This window comes from Lactuca serriola, chromosome 8, assembly GCF_051521515.1.
Source record: "Lactuca serriola cultivar US96UC23 chromosome 8, Lser_US96UC23_V15, whole genome shotgun sequence".
In the NCBI taxonomy this organism is placed as follows: Eukaryota; Viridiplantae; Streptophyta; class Magnoliopsida; order Asterales; family Asteraceae; genus Lactuca; species Lactuca serriola.
The window spans coordinates 39,479,720-39,502,595 of NC_136415.1; the positions used below are offsets into that span (position 1 = coordinate 39,479,720).

Below are 22,876 nucleotides of genomic sequence, written 5' to 3' on the forward strand. Positions count from 1 at the left end.
AAGTGTTTCCTAAAAGCTCATGTGCTAATATGCAATTATCATGAAATATAAGATCCATATTCAATAAAATGGGAAGTAGACTAAGCATACATACCTTAGATATTGATTAGACATGAAAAATCAGGAGGTAATAAAAAAATTGATGGCTCTTAATGGAGATGATGAACACGTTGTGGGCAAGCACAAAAGGGTAAAAGTAAAGAAATGAATTTTGACCTTCTATGGTAAAAAAGATTTTACCAGTGTCAAATCCATGACGTGGCAATTATGTCTCCATGTCGTGGAGTCAGTCCCAGACGCGATAAAATGAGTTTAAAATGGATTCCACTGTATAGGAGCAACATATCAACGTCGTGTCTAACGAGAATTCAAAACCTTACTTTTAAATTTTAAAAACCAAATTCATTGGACCCCCATGTTAAGAATGCAAAATGAGAAATGAGAAAGCAACCATCCTAAACAAATGTTAAGCAAAAAGGAAAAGAAACTAAATACAAAGAAAAGAAAATGAAAACAAAATTTGGGTTGCCTCGTGGAAGTGCATCTTTTGTAGGATTCATAAGTCGAACTCCTTCACACTATATGTTGCTTTGGGAGGGAGTTTGATCTCCTTGAATCCCTTCATTTTTAGTCTCTTCCTTTTTAGTGCATCTACTATTTTTTTCTAAGCATTTTTCGAATTCTCTTTATTTTTCTGGAAAAATTGCCTTCATACATGCTCTCGAATCCATCATTTTCTCTTGTCATCTTATCTTTCATGTTGACTATCTTTAACTCCTTATTCTCTATATCCTCTTCCTTGATAGCTAACTGCACTTTTTCAACAATATCTCCATTCTCTATATTTGTCTCCTGAACATGATCTTGAGGGTGTGAAACGGAAAAAACTTCAAATATCATTGGAATCGAAGCTCTTGGTTTTTTATCTTTCACTTCTTCCCTCGATTTTTCTTCTTTCTCTTTCATGTTATTCCAAGTCACTAGCTCTTCTTCCATCAAATTTTCCAATTTTAGAAGCTCGTTATTTTCTTCCTTTTCTTGACACACCTCTTCTAAAAAGAAAACATCATCATGAGACTCTTTATTAATTACCTCTTTCTTCACACCAAAAGTCGTCTCCTCATATCTAACCCGTAGTGTAAGTTTTGAATTGTGGATGTCTACCAAATCATGAACAATACTTAGGAAAGGTCTTCCTAATATTATGGGAAAATCTTCCTATTCTTTCATATCCAACACCATAAAGTCCACTAGAAATACAAACTTTTCCACTTTGACCAATAAATCTTTTATAATTCCATGACGATATGTGATCGAACGATCCACCATGTGTATAGCCATGTTAGTAGTCTTCAATTTTGGAGAATCAATCTTCTTGTAAAAAGAATAAGGCATTAGATTTATACTTGCTCCCGAATCGGCTAATGCATTTGTTCTTATTGAATTACCGAACTCACAAGGCAATGTCAAACGCCCCAGATCTTTCATCTTCCTTGGAATTCATTTTCTCACAACATATGAACATTATTCATTTAGCACCACGTTTGAGACTATGGCATCCCTATTCTCACGACTTTTTTAAAACTTTTAGTTTATGCTTATTTAAAACATGTTATTGTGGAATTGGTCCCAAAATACCCTTGACATGATATAATATTAAAATCAGGGCATCTTAGAAGATTTTATATTTTAAATGTCTGGGATGTCATAACTAATACAAGAAACATAAGCATAAACAGAGACTTACAAAGTCTCAATATAATAACGATCTACATCTCCTTGAAATCTCTTAGCACATAATTACATTATCTATCAGTATCTTCGTATCGCTACCTATGATAAAAGGAAACTGAGTGGGTCAGGTTGGGAAACCTGGTGAGTACTGTTGGATTAGTGTCTAAGCCCGTAACTATATTTGGTATGTACTTGACCCGATTGTGCATGGTCCTTTTGGGTTGCCTTCACTAAAGCAACTTGACAAGGTAATTTGATGAAAGAGAGAGGATATTATGATTTATTAATATATTTTAAGAATAATATATTAAAGGAGAAATCATATTTATTTAATTAGTATTAGTCATAAATTGATTAGGAATTAATTTGGTGACTAAAAGAGATTAATTAAATAAAGGGGCATAAACTGTCAAGTGTATGATAGTTGAGTTTTGGGCTGGGAAACCTAATGGACTAAGGGGGAACGAAATTATGATGAAGGATCATCATATTTTCGTCCACGTCCCTATTCCAGAAGGTTCCTTGGGCTGCTTGGTGACTAAGTTGTCCATTAGGGTTTAGAATGAAACCCTAGCAGCCTACAGTATAAATAAGACCCCTAGCCTTCAATTTGCGGCCGACTTGCTTCCCAAGAGAAACCCTAGGCCGAAATTGAGCATCCTCCATCCTCTCTCATAGTTGCCTTCTTGCTTGTGGTGTTTGTAAGCCATTAGAGGAGTTACAATTATGACTCTAAGCTCTAAGAAAGAAGAATTCAAGCATCCATTGAAGAGGTAAACATCTAGATCTGATTCTATATGTTAAATTATGAAATATGTATGCTAGTTTAGGGTTTGTAAGTCTTGGATTCATTGCATGTACAATAGATAAACCTAGATCCAAGCATTAAGGTTTATATAAGCACATATGATTGTTCTTATGCATAAAACCCATTAGTGGTATCAGAGGCATGATTGGTCTCTATTGTATAGATGCTTTGTATGATTAACATGCTGAAAATCGTTTTTCTGGCTTCTGTTCGACATGACTCGGCGAGTTCATGAGTGACTCGGCGAGTCAGATCATCAGACAGAGGCATTCTCGGGATTTCTTGTTGGTTTTGCTGAGGGATAGTTGCCTAATGTGTTTTTACTGATAAAAATTCGAATTTTAATGTCATTGTAACATTATCCTTGCCAAAAACAAAAGATAATTACCAATTCATTAAATAATATATTCCTTATGTGATTAAAATTGATTATTTGAATTAATTGGGTAACTTATCTTGCAAGAATATGGATTAGGTCAAATATAGATAATCATTGAACTAACTGTGTGATTTATATTATTTGTTATTTGATTCCTTATGTTTTGAAAAGTTCAAAACTTGCCCTCAAGTTTTGAAATTTAAATTTTGATTAAGAGTTTAATTTTGAAAATTTTAAATTTCAACCCTTAGATTTTTACAAGTTTAAAAAATGAACCTTATACTTTATTATTACAAGATTAATATATATATATATATATATATATATATATATATATATATATATATATATATATAAGAATAAGCTAGTCTTATCGCTAGTAGGCCTCATTCACTAAGTCAGTCTATAAGGTGGGTATAAGGTTGCTGCCTATAAAATGGCACTTAATGGGTGTACACTTACACCCACCGCTTGCTTAACTGGTGGAGGGTCGTTAGCCGAACGGATAGGATAGGGCACTTAATTCCTCATTACAAGTATAATGAATTTACAAAGTAACTATAATGTTTTACAAATTCCCAATCTTAGTTACTTTAGGGTAAAATGTGAAAATGATGCTATTCCATGGAATTACACTTTGCACCCTTGTCAAACGTAAGTGGAGCGTGCGTGGTAAACCGGCACACTAATATGGGATTGACATTAGTGGCGAAGGGTGGCTCGATGTGTATCATAAATCAATGGAGCGTGCGTGGCTTACCGACACATTGATTGGGTGATAGAGACATTGAGTGCACCATGTTGGTTCGCATGGTCATTCACAACTTGTTTGCGATCCTTGGTATCCCAGTCGCAAATTTGAAGTGCATATCGAGATTTAAACAAGTCATTGAAAAGTTCAATGAATCTTAAAGATCTAGGAGTTTTCAAATACATTTAAAACTTAATCTTCTTTTTTTGTTTTTCATGGTGAAAATTAGTGAATCGTCATTCACTTACCTTCAAATTATTTACTTTTAGATTACGACATCCCTTTTCTAAGTTGTAAATAATGTTGTTGGATCCTAGCCCTAATTTCTCATTTGGGTGTTTAATTGGGGATTCATTTCTAATCAAACTTTGTTCCTTTCTATTTTAGATGTCTAACGCAAACGCAAACGCAAACAACAATGCTTATGGGTCATTATCGCTAATGAACCTATGCCAAAATGTGACATTTGATGGGTCGAAATTCAACGAGTGGATGAGATACATTTGTATGATCACTCGTTACGAGGACAAAGAATATGTCCTCGATGAGAACTTCTGAGCTTATTGAATTAGGACCAGAGGGTCCACCCGAGTTGTGGGACCGGATGGTCCCACTGAGACACATTGACCAGAGGGTCTTATTTGGGTTTAGCCATGAGAGGCTTATGTGATGTGTGTGGTATTTTGGGGAACTCACTAAGCTTTGTGCTTATAGTGTTATGTGATATGTGTTTCAGATACTTCTCAGGATCACGGGTAGGTGCCGGCTTGATTGTATTTTGTACACACGAGATGGAATTATGTTTGTGAGGATCCTGGATTTTATTCAAACAAATATGAACATGTGTTTTTTGATATTTCTACATTTTGGCGAATTTGTGATATGTGTTGTCGAGATTAATGTGATTTTAAAATTAAAAATTTGTTTGAAAATTTACGGTGTTACAGAAGATTTGTTTAGGTCGAAGGGATCATGTGCAATATCTAATGGCCATAGGGTGCCCAAAAGGAGGGGGTAGGAGATGGTTGTGTGTGAGATGGAGAAGGTGAGACAAGAGTCGAGAGCCCAATAGTAGAGGGAGAGTCCGATGGAGTAGAAGTAGTCGTTAATAAAGTAGAGTACGATGTAGCAAAAATGGCAACGATGGAGTTGGAAATGTAGATAAGGGAGAGATGCAATCATCAGAATCAAATGAAGCATAGTCAGAAGGGGGAGGAGAAGGATGAAAATCAAAATAAGGGCCGTGAGATTCATCAAATACTACATGATGGCATACGACAAAATTTTAAGTAATGAGATCAAGATAATGATATCCACGATGTTCAATACACAAACCAAGGTAAACACACGCATAAGAGCGATGAGCGAGTTTATGAGGAGTTTTTGAACATGTATTGGGGTAAAAAATACAAACAAAAACTCCAAGATGAGAGTAGGTAGGGGAGAAGCCAAAAATAATTTTAAAATGAGTTTTGAAGTTTAAGGTATAAATAAGAAGATGATTAAACGTATGAGTGGAAGATAGAAGGCCTTCAACTAAAAAACTTAGGGGAAAGGGATGCTTGAAACAACGATGTATGAACCATATTATTGATGGTTCGAATGGTGCGTTCAGTTTTGCCATTTTGTTGTGAGGTATGTGGGCATGAAAAACGATTATACCATGGTTTTTAAAGAAATCCAAAAGTGGTTAATTATTAAATTCATGCCCATTGTCACATTGACAAATTTGTATGTCGGTTCTAAATTGATTTACCATATAAGATCGAAGTTTTTAAAAAACATAAAAAACATCATATTTTGGACATAATGGAAAAATCTAAAGAAAATGTGAGAAATCATCCAAGAAAATAACATAATATTTAAAGCCACTAATATTTGAGATTGAAGAAGTTCAACGATCAAATTGTACAAGTTCAAACACATGAGATATGGTAGTATGTGACAATGTAAAAGGTAAACGACAATGTTTTCCTAACTGACAAGCATGCCATAATTTAGAGTCTTTTGTTGGACATGAAATAAAATTACACGAGTGAAGAACCTGAAAAATAGATGAGCCAGGGTGACCAAGGCATCTATGCCATATGTCATATGAAATAGCAACATTAGCAGAATAAGAGATGGACATGAATGATGACAAAAGAACTGGATACAACTCGTGATGATCATTGTTGCATCATTCCAAAGAGATACATGTTTTAAGATCCTTCACAGTAAAACCAAAAGGATCAAACTCAATAGAAACATATAACAGTGAAGCAACGAACAGAAATAAGATTTTAAACAATCTTATTTGAAACAAGAACATTATTTAAAGAAATCTGAGTATCTGAGAAGAGAAGAACAATTTGTCCAATAAATTACATAGGAAGGACAACACCATTACCAACCATAATGAATTTGGAAGTACATGGAGTTAGGAAGTGCATTATACCTTGATTAAAAGTCATATGTGAGCTTGCCTCGGAGTCCATATAGTAATTGTTGTCGGATGGTTGTTGAATGGACATAGCTTGAAACACTGAGGCAAGATCTGTGAGTTGAGGTTGTCCGTATTGAGAGACATGACCACCAAAGGATGTTTGATATGGTTGTTGAGATGCCGAAAAATGGTTTTGTTGTGGTGTTCTATAGGCTTGTGAGAGTTGACCCGAGAATGGTGGAGTATGTTGTCCAAAAAAATTCTGTTGAGGGGCTATTATGAGAAACCGAGAGGTGGGTTTTGCTATAGCTGTGGAGGATTGTAAGTGGGTGCACCGAGGGAAGGTACAACAACAATGAAGGCATCAGAAGGCTAATATTGGGCTACAACAGTTGGTTGTCGCAAATGGGCAACACCGGGAGCTACAAGAGGGGCTCTGAGAATGTTGGTGGGCTAAAAAAACTGAGCTCCGATATGCGTTTGATTGCCAAAAGGAATTTGATTTTGACTGTGCACTCCTTGTATACCTGAAAAAGAATTGGAACTAGTAGAAACATTAGCATCCTCCTCCCCCCCCCCCCCCCTCAATTGTAAGTAGAAAGCTCATTATTTTTACCCCTATTAAACTTATTTTTTGATTTGCCACTGGTGGGAGTAGAAGAGTACAATGCAACGGAAGATGTATAAGTAGGATCACCAGTGAGATCAATCGAATCTTCACGAGATTCATGAAGTAGGAGCATGTTCTTGGCCTCAAGAAAATAGGGAAAAGGCTTAGTGTTTGTGATTACATCCCTGATGCTATGATAAGATGGTAGAAGTTGGCGGAGGATTTGCATCACAAGCTCAATTTCATCAATATTGGAATCACAATCTGCAAGTGCTTCATCCAATTTCTTCAATGTGTGACAAATTTATAAGATGGATAAAGACCCCTTCTTAGTGTTACGGAATTGCTCTTGAAGCTGGAGTATTCGAGACATTTTGTTATTGAGGAAGAATTCAACGAGTTTGTCCTAAAGGTCTTTGGCTATGCAATTATCACTAGATATAATATGCAAAAGATTAGCATCGCATGTAGTATAGAACCATGATTTGATTCGGGAATCAATGGCCTCCTAATCTTCATCTTTACCATCGTTAAGGAGTGATTTGCTAGTTACCTTATCTCCTTTGCACATGTCTAAGAAGATGTGTTTCCATAGTTTGTATTTAGATCCATCAACCGATAATTTAAAACTAAATTGGTTGTAGACATTGGTTAGTGCAAAGACAAGTTGAGTAGCCGTGAGAGAAGTAGTGGAGCTTGAAGATGGCACGGTGGACATGGCAGTCGAATAAATTAAAAACTAACTCTAACAAAGATAAGAAGTAATGAACATAAAGCTTAGCAGAAGGTAAAGAGAAATTAAATGTACCAACTAGTTTAATTCGATGATTGAGAGGGTAACACAGATGTACGCAATTGCGCGTGAGTCTTCAAACAGTAGATGAAGGTGATCAGTACAACACCGAGAGGCTGCTGTGATGAAGAAACAAAGCAACAGGAAACAACGATTGAGCAACTGTCAACGATGATGATGGAAAATGCCTGAGGCAACAACGAAAAAAAATCGTCTGGAGGCTTAGGTTGTATAATCACATTGCATGCTCAATACTATGTTGAATAATGTGAAAACTCATAATTAGGGTTACGTGTGTGTGTATATATATATATATATATATATATATATATATATATATATATATATATATATATATATATATATATATATATATATATAGCTAACTTATTTAACACAGAAAATAATCAAAGACTAGGAAAACAAGTTAGTCATGGCCCTCTATATCCCCTTCAAGGTTATGGATTTACTAGTTTATTGAACAATCAAATTTACACGTAAAAATTGAGCTTCAAAAACGGATTACAAAAAGCTTATGTCGTTAGATATTTTCATTGAGACCAAAAACTGAATTTGTTTTAAGGAATCATTGGATCAAACTTTATTGTGGATAAAGGAATTTGTTATTATTTTAAATACTAATTGGTAATATTAGGTATGGACTTTTTTACGTTTAACAAATTTAATTTATAAAAGAAATTTTGTACACTTTTATTGTTATTATAGATTCTCTTAATATGTGGCTAACTTTTACATTTACACAGAGCACTTGTTCGTCTCAAGTTTCAATTGCGTCCATTTTGAAGAAGGTTTTCATTCAGGATTATTGATAAATTTGGTCATTAAAGTATTGTGTTTGTCACCATTTAGTCATAATAAAAGTTTAAATCGTGTTGAATTAAACCATAATGTTTTCAAACTGTATGGAGTGGCCACTACAACCGGCTATAACAAGTTGAAAATATTTATTTCTAAGTATTGTTTGACAAGAGTTATCGAAGACATAGATTCTTCCTATCTTGTCCACAAGACATCCATAACAACAACTTTATCTTTCCAGATTTAAAACTACAAAACCCAAATCACGTACTGCTTATAATGCACAACGTACAAGCTGGCAAAGGATTTACCATAACCATGCATCGTCTCTTCTCAGCCTATAAAAACCGTACAACCACTCATCAACTTTTCTCTGCGTACTTCCACCCAAAAACACAGATGTTGAAATTTGTTTTTCTTCATGTTTTCTTCTTCTTCATCTTCAATTTTGAATGTTCAAATGGGTTTTCAGATTATGATGCTTTAATGAAGCTCAAAGCTTCAATGGTGGCATCAAACAGCTCTAGAATATTGGACGACTGGAAAGTCGAAAACTCACACTGTTCGTTTTCCGGAGTTTCATGTGATGAAAACTTTCGTGTCACGTCGTTGACGATATCTTACGTTCCTATGTTCGGGACTATTCCGCCGGAGATCGGAATTCTGAACAAACTGGTCAATCTGACGCTTGTATCAGATAACCTCACCGGTCCACTACCGGTGGAAATGTCTAATTTGACGTCGATTAGATTCATTAACATCTCTAGTAATGTTTTCACTGGGGAGCTTCCGGGAGAGATTGTGGCGGGAATGGCGGAGCTGGAGGCTTTCGATGTTTACAACAATAATTTCAGCGGGAGGTTGCCGGTGGAGTTTGTGAAGTTGAAGAATCTTAAAATTTTGTATCTCGGAGGTAATTTCTTCAACGGAGAGATTCCGGAAGATTACTCGGAGTTTCAGAGTTTACAGATTTTAGGATTGCAACAAAATGAACTCTCTGGGAGGATTCCGGCGAGCTTATCACGTATATCGACTCTTGATCAGCTTCTCATCGGGTATGCCAACAGTTATGAAGGAGGAATTCCGCCGCAGTTCGGTTCATTCAAATCACTAAAACTACTAGACCTCGGAGGTTGTAATCTCAACGGAGAAATTCCGGCAAGCCTTGGAAACTTGAAGATGTTACATACTCTATTTCTTCAGTTCAACAATCTCACCGGAGAAATACCTCCGGAGCTTTCCGGAATGGTCAGTTTGATGTCGTTTGATCTGTCGAATAACAATCTAACCGGTGGCATACCGGAGACGTTCTCGGAACTGAAAAATCTAACGTTGATTAGTCTGTTCGGCAACCGTCTCGCCGGTCCTCTTCCTCCGTTCATCGGTGATCTCCCGAATCTTGAAGTTCTTCACATCTGGGAGAATAATTTCACGTTTGAACTCCCGCAGAATCTCGGCGGTAACGGCCGGTTACTAATGCTCGACGTCACCGGAAACCACCTTACCGGACCAATTCCGAAAGATTTGTGCAAAGGAGGTAAAATTCTCGTAGTTAATTATTGCAAAAACTTTTACGTAGGAATATGAAGAATAATAGTAATTTAGATATTAGAATAATAATGGAATCACGGAATTTAATGACTGTTGGCGTTGATCTCAGGCAAGTTACGACTTTTGATTTTAATGGAGAATTACTTCTTTGGGCCCTTACCGGAAGAACTTGGCAGTTGCAAGTCTTTAACGAAGATTCGAATCATGAAGAATTTCATCAACGGAACTATTCCCGCCGGCATCTTCAACTTGCCGGAGCTTACCAAGCTCGAGCTTGATGACAACTATCTTACCGGTGAACTTCCTGATAGAATGTACAGTCAGTCTCTTCAAAGTGTTTCAATGTCTAACAATTGGATCACCGGTAAGATACCTCCGGCGTTTGGCGATTTACCGAATCTAACAACTCTATCTCTCCAATCAAATAAGTTCGTCGGTGTAATACCAGAAGAGATATTGAAGCTGAAGAAACTGTATGAAATTAACGTCAGCGACAATAATCTCAGTGGTGAGATTCCAGCTTCCATTGCTACAAGTGTTCAACTTACTTCCATCGATTTCAGCCGAAATAACTTCATTGGTGAATTCCCTAGAGGAATTTTAAGTTTGTTCAATCTGAACATACTTAATGTATCTCGAAATCAACTCAAAGGTGAGATTCCGACGAAATTAGGTCACATGAAGAGCTTGACAGTGTTGGACCTCTCCTACAATCAATTCTCCGGCAGAGTCCCAATCGATGGACAACTAAAGGATTTCAGCAACACTATCTTCTCCGGGAATCCTAACCTCTGTTTACCACAAATCGCTCATTGTCCGATCATCTCCACGTCTCAAAACAACAACCGTTCAATCACCACATCAAAGCTTATGATAGTCATCATCGCTGTAATCACAGCCATATCATTATTCATACTAACATTCATCAAAATTAAAAACAAACACTTCGAGAGATCCAAAGTCTGGAAGCTAACCACATTCCAACGCTTGGATCTAAAAGTTGAAGACGTTCTCGAATGTTTGAAAGATGAAAACATAATCGGTAAAGGTGGAGCTGGAATTGTATACCGAGGATCAATGGCGAATGGCGTTGACGTAGCAATCAAACGGTTAATGGGTCGGAACCATGGATTCGACGCCGAGATCCAAACGTTAGGAAAAATCAGACACAGGAACATCGTCAGATTACTCGGATACGTCTCCAATCGTGAAAACAAATTGCTGATTTACGAATACATGTCTCATGGAAGTTTAGGTGAGATTTTACACGGATCGAAAGGCGCACATTTACAGTGGGAAACAAGGTATAAGATTGCTATAGAATCAGCGAAGGGACTGTGTTACCTTCACCATGATTGCTCTCCGATGATCTTACATCGAGACGTGAAGTCAAACAATATACTTTTGGATTCCGATTATGAAGCTCATGTTGCTGATTTCGGGCTCGCTAAGTTCTTGAGGGATAATCATTCTGGTGCTTCCGAGTGCATGTCCTCCATTGCAGGATCTTATGGGTACATTGCACCAGGTACAAGTTTCTCTTATTTGTCAATTTGTATTTGTAATTTTGTATATGTATTAAAAATTTTGTATTTTTTTTTTTTGTACAACAGAGTATGCATACACATTAAAGGTGGACGAAAAGAGTGATGTATACAGTTTTGGAGTTGTACTTCTTGAACTGATAGCAGGAAAGAAGCCGGTTGGGGAATTTGGTGATGGGGTAGACATAGTGAGGTGGGTCCGAGAGACCATAGCGGAGCATTCTGAGCCATCAGATGAGACGTCAGTACTAGCGGTGTTGGATTCGAGGCTCAAAGTCTACCCATTGGCAACCGTCGTCAACCTCTTCAAAATCGCCATGAGTTGTGTTGAGGATGAAAGCACTGCTCGACCTACCATGAGGGAGGTTGTTCACATGCTCACAAACCCTCCGAAATCGCAACCACAAACCCAACCATGCTTGCTTACTCCTTGAAGAAATTGTTATCTAACTTGTTTGTTGATGTTTTGATGGAAGTTTGGAATAAGTTCGACACTTTGTGACTTGAAAATACACAAAATCATGTATGCATATCTTTTTTTTTTTATCACATATGATCATTAATGATGATTGTTTATTAAATATGTTATCAGTGTTACTTAGTTAATATTTAGTATGAAACATTAGTTATTGATACTTAATTGTCCCTTATACCTGATGTAGCATAATCTTTATATACTTAATCCGTCAAGCCCATTATTTAATACGTAACTAAATCAGTCAAATTTATATCACAACCAAGGAAATAAGGCTATACAGACAAGTAGTCAATTTTTTGTATTTCTTACGAGAGAATTACTTAGAAATGTTAGATGTGCATTTTAAACGAAATTAAAGGTCTAATGTATACATACAAACATATAACCCAGAATGACTATCAAGTTTAACTAACGCAACCGTTATCGGCGAGCTCACTTTCAAAATGCTATCCACTTCCAAAATGTCATCCGATTCATAAGCCGTTGCTGTCCAAAAAAAGTCAATATTAATGGCACGAAGTATTAAAAAAGGTTAAAATAGCATCTTATATGTATAAAGGACATACCATACAAAAAAAAAATTAAATGATGAACTGTACATGTAACAAAATGCAAAATTGGAATAATGTAGAGTTCATGAAATGAATTGTAAACATAAAAAGTTCGTAATTAAAGATGAGTTTACAACGTAATTTTTCACTCCATTTCAATAAATATTAAATAGAATGAACATTCACTTGTTCAATTTCAAAACAGTAACCAATCCAAGTGTAACACTTTGAATCACTCCTACATTCCAACCCTTACATTTTTAGTATGCACAATTCATAAGCCAAAGTCTACTTTAGTTACCATAATTCAAACACCAAATCCCACATATATCTTTGTTGTTGTCATTTCATAAACCAAAACAACTTTCTTAAATCTAAGAGATGAAAAGGGAATGACAAAAGATATGAAATCACACCTTTTAAGCAATCCAACTTTGGTTGTTGTTGGATGCTTGAAAGTGCAGATTTGAAGTTATCAAGTGTCATGAAACTAGATTTGGAATCCATCAAACTTACAACTGAAAACCTAAATTTAAAAAAACTAGAGAAGCGGATTTTACTCTCTTTCTGATCTTTGAGCAAGTTTCCTCTACAGAAAATGCTCCTCATTAGCATGATTATCGAGTAAGTGTCTAAAATTAACCACAAAATTAATCCAAACTAGGAAAAGGACACAAAATCATTTTAAAACGACTTGTAAAAGATGGTTACCTGACCAAATTTGAGCAAGCTCTGGTTGTAAAGACTATAAATGACATTTCCAAAGTTAATAGTTCTTGGGGGTATTGGAGAAAAAGGTTGCTTGAAACACAATTACATATTTATGTTTCTTTGATTATAACTGCATGTAAATGTAATTCTTTGAGAAGCTATAGTGGATAATACAGAGTTTCGTATTATTAAAAATGTATACAAAAAGAAGAATAATAAAAATCTGAGCAGAAGCACCAACAACTTTGATTTATCCCTCTTGTTTTTTGAGGATCACCTCTAAGAGTTGGAAGATCATAATCCGTGCATATACTCCTTCATCAGATCCTAAAACAGTGGCGTTTGAAAAAAATTCAATTTATGAAGTTAAACCATACATATACTTTCATCAACAAAGAACAACCAAAAAGAAAAATTTTCTCTAAATCATTAATGTATGAAAGCTTGATTTTTTTTTTTTAAATATTGCAAAAAGAGGATTTAAACTCACAATCTTTCAGAGTTGCTTCTAATACCATCAAAAAGGCAATGGATCATAGCATATCTGATATGAAAAATTATGTATCATACAATAGGGTAAAATGAAATAAAGGTGAATATACAAAATACTGTAATAAAATAGCTACCAAACCTTTTTGTGAGAGCAGTGGATGTGCAGGGTTCATGTCTCCGGCTGGTTACTCACATGCACTGACAATACCATTAGTAACTTTTGAGAATAATAAATACAACACAACAGAAACAAAAATTAAACAGCAAAAAGCTGAAGAAGATAGCGATGAAGAACAAAGAAGCGATCTGACAATACCCAATATCGGAGAAGATTAAAGCTTTCTTTAATGTTGAACAACACAAATACAGAATAATGGAGAAAAAATTCCCAAAAGCGTGACAAAGGAAACAGAAACAGCGACAACCTCAGATTTCTGAGCAAACCAACATACAAAGAATCCAATAGGACGCTAATACCCAAAGTAAAATACAACACAAATAAAATTAATAAGCAAGAAAACGGATTGAAAGGAGGACGGAAGCAAGGATTAAAAAAAAAAAAAAAAAAAAAAAAAAAAAAAAAAAAAAAAAAACCGGTCGTCAAGTGGAAAACATGGATAGGCGGTGGAGGAAGGAAGGTCATTGGAGGAGAATGACGGCAAATCATCAGGAACATAACACGTATCAAGCGAAGGCAACAGTTTTGTAAAGATGACCCCCGAAAAAGTCGGCGTTAACAAAAAGAACTAAAGAAGCACGTAGTACGATTGTTCACTATTTGGATAAAACCGAATTGTCCAATTGGACAATTTGGATCGGACTATTTAGTTCAGATATTTGTATTTTTGGATTGGTTTTTAGCAAAACCGAATTATTATTTTGGATTTCGGATTGGTTTTAATTTATAAAATAAAAACCGAATAGTCCAGAAAAACCGAATTACAATTTATTATTTTGTTCTTTTTAATATATATCTTTAATAAATTATAAATTTACTAAATTATTCTCTTAATATATTAAAATTTTTCATCTATTATAATACTTTAATATATACTTCTTATCAAAAAAAATTGTCTATAAAGTAGTAAACTATAATATATTTTTCTTGATAGTTATTTATAAGTTTTAGTTCACAACTAATTAAACAATATTTTTTAGTTTATATTATAGAGTAAGTTAATACTAAAGTTATATATTTTTTGAAATGTCTTGATTTTTGAAAACCGAATTGTAAAAAACCGATCCAACCGAATTATAATTTGATTGGATCGGATCGGATTTGAATTTAGTTTGGACTATTTGGATCTACGTTTTGAAAACCGAAATTAATTTGGATTCACTTGATCAGATCGGATTAAACCGATCCATCCAAATGAACACTCCTAGCACGTAGGGGGAAGAAGAGGCAAAACCCAAACATATGGCCACAAGTCTGTTAAACCGGGTGATCACATTACCAACATATCACGTTAAAGTACCGGGGCCGGAGGAGTCAAATCCCAAAAAGTTGGTGGTGAAACTCTGAATCCAAAAACTTTTCTGTTGAAACGTCCCTGCGCTTTATATATATATATATATATATATATATATATATATATATATATATAGGTGGATTCAATTGAGAAAATAAAAAAAAATTGAAATGGGGGAATCATTCTCAGCCACTCATTTTATTCAAGCATAAAAAGACATGGTGGCAAACTTGTAAATATGAGAACAACCTTCAATCTCAAATACGTATCTGTAGTTCAAACCCATTCATCGTTCATCATCCAAATTTCTTCTCCAACTTTCAACAATCATCCAGATTTCTTCAATTAAACCATCATCAACATCATCCAATGTTAATCAATTATCGATCTTCGTCAATAATCAACACGATTCAACAGTTAACAATAAAAATTAGTTTTTGGTTCTTTTAATTCAACCTTCAATTGTGCTTGAATACGATCAGATTTTCAACATCTATGATTAATTATACTCCCAACGTTATTAGATCAACATCATCGATAATCAACAAAAATCCACTTCATATCATTCATTGAACATCGATTATCAAATAAAATTTGAAAATTGAGGTTAGAAAAATATCAAATCGTTTTTTTTTTTTTTGAAAAATTTCATATAATTCTCTATCTACTCTTTTGTAAGATTTAAATAGTCAAAATATCATGTTTTTAACATTTTTAAAAAAAGTTAAATTGTATGTACTCCAACTGTTTGATGAAATGCATGAACTAAATTTTCACGTTATATTCACATATGAATATGTTTTCTCAGTATATGATTATTAAAACAAAAAAACAAATATGCAAGTCTGTATGTTATTCATATGTGAATAACATATAAAAATTATATATATTTGTGAAAATACATTGTAATATTCATATGTGAATATACTGTGTAATATTCATATGTGAATATACTGTGTAATATTCATAAGTGAATATATCATCTAATATTCACAAATGAATATACTATGTAATATTCACATGTGATATACCATGTAATACTATGTAATATTCAGATATGAAAATATTATCTAATATTCATAAGTGAATATATCATCTAATATTCACAAGTGAATATACTATGTAATATTCATAAGTGAATGCATCGTCTAATATTTAAATATGAATATACTATGTTTATTATATGTTATATTCATATATGAATGATACTTAAATTGTAAAAAAAAAAAAAATCATAGTTTTTATTTATAACTGAATAACGAATGTACTGTAGTAAAAACCTGATTCATTTTTATTCACTTATGAATAACGATAACTGAAAATATAAAAAAAAATAAATTTTTTATTTTATCTTAAAACTATATCAATATGGATGTCTATTTGTAAAGAATAAAAAATCATGAATTTTGGTATATTTAAAATCATTTTTCGATAAAAATAGCTTCTTAAAAATTAAAAAAAAAAACGAAAAAACTATGTTTATATATATATATATATATATATATATATATATATATATATATATATATATTAAGGTAATGATTAGCATAGTTTAAGGAAACATGTTTTGATGGAAAATACATGTCTATTGCTTTCCCATTTCTGCTGGTACGAAGGAGGCTTTTGTGGCAAAAATAAATGAGTGGCTGAGAATGATTCTCCCATTGTCAACTTTTTTTTTTCTCAATTGAACCCTCCTCTCTATATATATATATATATATATATATATATATATATATATATATATATATATATATATATATATATATATATATATATTGGCGGACGCAGAACATTTTAGTAGAGGTAAAACCAAAAATAAAATTCCGAGAAAAATCTACATTAGTAGTGGCACTCATATTTTAAGTCGATGCACCTAATAACAAAAACATTAAAAAAAAATTTTACACTACGTACCGAAATCGGAGCAGTGGCCTGGCACCCCCCGGGCACCACTAAGGTCCGCCACTATATATATATATATATATATATATATATATATATATATATATATATATATATATATATATATATATATATATATGGAAAAAGTGAATATAACCTTAAGGGTATATAAGCTTAGGTACCCAAACCCATCATAATATGTCGTTTTGTTTGATATATTTATTATAATGTTCTTAAACTTCAACCCTAACTAGACTATATATATTATAATTAAAAACGAAAATTGCGTAAGATGAAGATAAATGTGAAATTTATAAAAATATTGAAAGTAAATCTGTAACATCCTGAAATTCAGGTACATCTATTTAACTCTTCTTATTTATCAAGTTGTCAAGTTTAGCCCTTGAGTGGAAAATGTTGCAAATGAATACGTTAGGCGTACTCAAAAGTACGTTGCGCGTACTCATGCGCTTAATTTGGAGGCCTTTACAGCCATGCAAAGGCTTAAAGGTTTCGAATTTATGGATTAAGTGGCCTTATAATAGTCAGATCTGGAATTTGAGTTTATGTCTTAACTGTTTAAGACCAAAAATCATTAAGAGCATGAAACTGAGACTTTACGCTGGGCGTAAATCTCAAAACGCACCGCGTAAGGGTTTGAGACCCCGATTCTGGATCGCCGGAGTACGCCTCGCGTACAAGAGCTGGTACGTGCCGCGTACTGCCCTCTGTTGACTTTTGTTGACTTTTAGGGGTTGGGCAATATTTGGACCTTTGAGCCAATTGAGGGGTAAAATGGTCTTTTACCCTTCTAAGGGAATTTAGAGAGGGACTAGTCTAGCCTTTGAGAGCCGTATTGATTAGGAGAATTTATTTTATGTGATTAGGCGGAGGCTAGATCAGTATTTCGAATTCGAGATCATCCGAGTTACCTGAGGTGAGTCTTCTCACTATACTTTACCAAAGAGTGGTAATTAGAGTTATGTGATAGAGTATCTTGTATGCTTTTTGTCTGATGTGATTTCTATGTGAATTGTGCTATGTATGATTCAGAGTTTACAGAGTTAGGACCGAAAGGTCCACAGAGTTAGGACCAGAGGGTCCACAGAGATATGGGACTGGAGGGTCCCACTAAGACACATTGACTAGAGGGTCATACAGAGTTATAGCCTTGAGTGGCTAATATGTGTTGTATGTGGTATTTTGGGGAACTCACTAAGCATTTATGCTTACAGTGTTATGTGTTATGTGTTTCAGGTACTAGCGAGGATCGCGGGAAGGCGCCGGCATGATCCGTACACACTGACAGAGAATTGTATTTTGTGATCTTAGGATATGTTTTATTATTATGACATTTGATGAACATGAGATTTGAGAATATTATATGAGTTTTATGTTGTTTGAAAAAAGAAAAATTGTTTTAAATTTTTACGGTGTTACAAAGTAAAGTTAGAAATTGAATTATAAAAACATTGGACAATTACAATGTATATATGATACAAAACGACATAGTATAATAAGTTTGGGTACCTAAGCTTATATACCTTTAAGGGTATATTCTCTTTCCTATATATATATATATATATATATATATATATATATATATATATATATATATATATATATATATATATATATATATAGTGGTTCAAATGAGAACCCAAAAAGATTAAGAACTCTAAAAACACCATTTTATAGTTATTAAACATATGAATGCTTATTAAACATATAAAAATTGCAATTTTTAGTGTTTTTTTCTTAAAAATATGGAAAATTCAAAATTTTTACAATTTAGTATTTTCATTCATAATTTATTATTATATACATAATATAAATTATATAATTTAATACAGTCTATTTACAGTTGAATTCACAAAATTCACAAATTAATACAATCTATTTTACAATAATTCAAAAAATCAAAGGAGTTAAATAAAGTTTATCATCATCACCCACTACAATACGCTGCCACCAATCCCATGTGTCACCATTGCAACTATTCTTTCTTCAAAATCATATATGTATGTATATAAAATCATATATTCACCGATTAAATACTTTAATCATATTTTAATAAAATATTAATTTATTTATTTAGAGTTAATGTAAAACAATTATAAAACTATTGTATTCTTACATATTTATACAATACAGAAAATTAATATATTTACAAGAAAATTAATACAAAATTCAAACATAAATAATTCATATTTTAACACAAAATTTACAAAAAACATGTTCTTTATATCATAAAACATGCTAACTATTTATTTATTTATTTATTTTTGTAGATTTTCTATTTTGTTGGGTTTTGATTACTGTCTTGAATTGTTGCAAAACATTGAAGGGGTAAAACAGGAAATAAGAATTGGTTTACATCCATCTTAGTTGAGGGTTATTTCTATCTTTTTAAAAAAAAATTATTTATCAAGTTATATTTATTGATTGTGTACTGAAGAGTAGTTACATCTATTCCATTTAGCTAACCAGCAACACAAACATAAATCCAAACCCTCCAATCCATGCATAAATAAATAATTTGGCAGGAATGATCCTCAATTATATTTGAGTTATTTTAAAGTTGTTTTTTTTTTTGTTTTTTTTGGTCCCTCTACTTCCATTGGTTATTTGTGGCATTATAGGTTTCTATGTTTTCGTTTAATTGTCACTTTATTAGTTTTGCTTACAGATTCATTGATGTTTTTTTATTTCTTATTTATTTATTTGCTTATAGATCAATTAAAAAGGGAATGAATGAGCAACTCAAACTATAAACATTTTCAAAAAACAAACAATGGAAAAAATTGTCGCATCCGACCCCCGCAACGCGGGGGTTCCCCATCTAGTTATTTATTAATTTTGTAATTTATTTTTTTCAAAAAGGTTCAAAACGTTTCACCCGATAAAAAAAACATAAATATGCATTTTCTCTCGAAATTTTGTATCTATAAAATATTTAACTATAATATATCTTCTTATTAGTTGTTTATATATTTGAAATCACAACTAAATTATTTGTTTTTGCTTTTTGTGTAAAGTTAGGTAATATTATAATTATATGTTATTTTAAAATGTTTCGGTTTTTGAAAACCGAATTATAAAAACCGATCCAAACGAATTGTAATTGGATCGGATCGGATTTGAATTTAGTTTGGACAATTCGAATTCATGGTTTGAAAACTGAAATCAATTTGGATTTACTTGATTGGATCGGATCAAACTGATCCATCCAAACGAACACCCCTAGTATTTGATACTATCTAATCCGAATTTTAAAATATATAGTTTCTAATAAATCCGACTATAAAGACCAACAATACAAAAATCAAATTTAAAACCAACCACGTAAACATTTTGTAAAAATTAATGTTAGAGACCAACCATATAACATTTTTATAGTTATCCTTACAATGCTACTTGTTATAAACCATCGGGAAAAACTTGAAATTTTGTCATTATTTTATTTTTTTTTATTTTTAGTGATTTTATCTTTATCCCTTCAATAACTATAAAAATAAGGTCACAAACGTTTAAAAGCTCATGTAGATAGTGCTAAGTGCTAACCTTGTCTTAGCACTTAGCCGTATAAAACTTCAGGTTTCCCCAAATTCTCTTCTTTTGACTCTTCTCGGAGTTAATGATTTGATCTTCTCTTACCACAAAATGGCCGAAACTCCGTCATCGTTCCAGACGCCGCCGCCGCCACCACCACCACCGACGCCTCCGTCAGCGCCTATTAATCCTGATCCTACACAATACTGGTGCTACCAGTGCAACAAACGGGTTCCGGTCGAAACCCTAGCCGATCAGCCCGATGTTATATGTTTCGAATGCAAGAATGGATTTGTTGAGTTAATCTCCGTCCATCATCCTCAAGCGCTTGAAGTAAACGATGAGGACCAACCTGCTTTCGGCAACGAGTTTCTTCAGGTCCTTAGGTTAATCGCTCAGGCTGCGCGTGATGGTGACGCGCCTCCTCTGCCTCCTTCTGACCGCGCGGATGACGACAGCGATCATCTCCAAATTGAACTCGACGGATGGGATGAAAACGATGATGACGACGACGACGATGATGACGAAGACGAAGGTGATGAAAATCATAACGAAGGAGCTCGAGATCGTGATGGATCTGATGACAATGAAGAGGAACAAGAGATCGTCGAAGGGGAAAATGAAGATTCCCGTAGAAGACAAAGGCGCGATGTCATCCGTCTTCGTCTCCGTGACTTTGCTACCCGAGCTTTAAGCCGTCGCAACCGGATTCTCGATTGGGCTGAGATCCTAACGGGGCTCGAAGATCACTCGATCGAGTTTAGGTTTCAACTTCCGGGAGGTGGTGATGGTTACGTAGGCAATCCAGGCGATTACGTTGATGCTGCCGGATACGAAGCATTGTTGCAAAACCTAGCTGAAAGTGATAGCGACGGGAAGAGAGGAGCTCCACCGGCGGCGAAATCTTCAGTGGAAGCGTTGCCAACCGTTGAAGTGAAGTCAACTTATATGGAAGTCTGTGCTATATGTAAAGATAAAGTGTTTAACAACGAAAAGGAGATTGTGAAGCAATTGCCTTGTGGACACATGTATCATGAAGACTGTATAGTGCCTTGGTTGGGTTCAAGGAACACTTGTCCTGTTTGTAGGTACGAGTTGCCTACAGATGATCCTGAGTATGAAGAAGATAGGAAGAAGAAATCAACCTCCATGGCTACAACAACATCAGCAACATCCGGTGATGGGGTTTAAGAAATGGTATGTATGCATTTCTCGCTTATCTTGAACACAGAGTTTGTATCCCTGTTTTCGCTGTTCCTTATATGAATTCATGGTAATGATTTTATTGCTGTAAATACCAAACTTCCTTGATTTGAAGAACTCAGAGTAGCTTTTCTGTTGTATGCTTGCTTCGTGCTATCTCATGTGAAATGCATACATAATAAACAAGTAACCATGGACAAAATTAAGGAAAAAATCTGAAACAAAACTTAGGGGAGAAAAATTAAGGAGGAAACCCTTAATGTCACATTATGATATAAATGTTATCTGTTTGTCTTCAGTTGATCTATCAGTTTAGGGTTTTGATATTTTGGAGTATGTTTTATTGTTTTATAAAGAAGTTGTCTGGTTTAGGCTATGAGTCTGTTCTTGATGAATTTTTCCATGGCATCATCCATTTCATCATGTTCTTGATCTTGATCTTTAGTTTCTTCACCTAATGACATAGAAATCACAATTTCTTTTTAGTTTTGTTCTGATGCTCTTTTTCCTCTTCAACACTCTATTTCATGTTTATTGCTTGATTAGCATTAAGAGCTTATCAAACAACCCCTAAGTGGGACTGATATCACAATTTTTTGATTTATCTCATAATTTTTTTAGTAACTTTATTAAGCAAAAACCTACATTAAATTGATCATTATTTTTTTTTAATATGAACTAATTTACATTTATTTTTGTGAAATGTTTAATAAAATTTTCTTATCTAATTTAGTATTATTTAATCGGTTAATGAGGTTTTGTTATCGGTTATGGTAAAATTTGACAGAAAAATAGAGAATATATTACTATGAAAAGTTAAAAACAGAAAGTACATTACTATTAAATTAAAACGGAAAAATTAGAAACTACATTATTAAAAAAACAAGTTTTAATAATCATGTTTAAAAATTCGCATACTTTTTTTTAAATATATTGAATTTTATATTTTTTAAAATTCACAAACAGATTTTATTTAACCATAAAAATAAATAAATGTTGAATATTTAATAAATGATTTTGTTATTAATATGAACATTTAATTTACCATTTAACATTAAAGTATAGTTAAATGTTGGGTATGTTGATATCACTTCAAAA

General features: G+C 33.6%; 1 protein-coding gene, 1 long non-coding RNA gene and 1 pseudogene across 2 annotated transcripts; 2 read left to right on the forward strand and 1 right to left on the reverse strand.

Annotated features, from left to right (window-relative positions):
* The first annotated feature begins 8,583 nt into the window (after positions 1-8,583).
* LOC145065972 (uncharacterized) lies at positions 8,584-11,997 on the forward strand. Its single transcript, XM_079013104.1, has 3 exons — positions 8,584-9,856; positions 9,980-11,398; positions 11,484-11,997. The coding sequence occupies exons 1-3, from the start codon at positions 8,599-8,601 to the stop codon at positions 11,846-11,848; spliced, it is 3,042 nt and encodes a 1,013-aa protein (XP_078869230.1). The 5' UTR covers positions 8,584-8,598; the 3' UTR covers positions 11,849-11,997.
* A 216-nt stretch (positions 11,998-12,213) lies between these two features.
* Positions 12,214-14,334, reverse strand: LOC145069552 (uncharacterized). The gene is made up of 4 exons (XR_013689553.1): positions 13,786-14,334; positions 13,645-13,698; positions 13,155-13,481; positions 12,214-12,378 (listed from the first exon to the last, which is right to left on the reverse strand). It is a non-coding gene; the product is annotated as an uncharacterized LOC145069552 (long non-coding RNA).
* Positions 14,335-20,554: 6,220 nt separating this feature from the next.
* LOC145069593 (E3 ubiquitin-protein ligase CIP8 pseudogene) lies at positions 20,555-21,916 on the forward strand (annotated as a pseudogene).
* The last annotated feature ends 960 nt before the right edge of the window (positions 21,917-22,876 follow it).

Excerpts from the sequence above, each read along its gene's own strand:
- LOC145065972 (XM_079013104.1), top strand. The coding sequence starts at position 8,599 with ATGCACAACGTACAAGCTGGCAAAGGATTTACCATAACCATGCATCGT. Across the intron at positions 9,857-9,979 it reads GAAAGATTTGTGCAAAGGAG|GCAAGTTACGACTTTTGATT; the intron begins GTAAAATTCTCG and ends CGTTGATCTCAG. Across the intron at positions 11,399-11,483 it reads TTATGGGTACATTGCACCAG|AGTATGCATACACATTAAAG; the intron begins GTACAAGTTTCT and ends TTTGTACAACAG.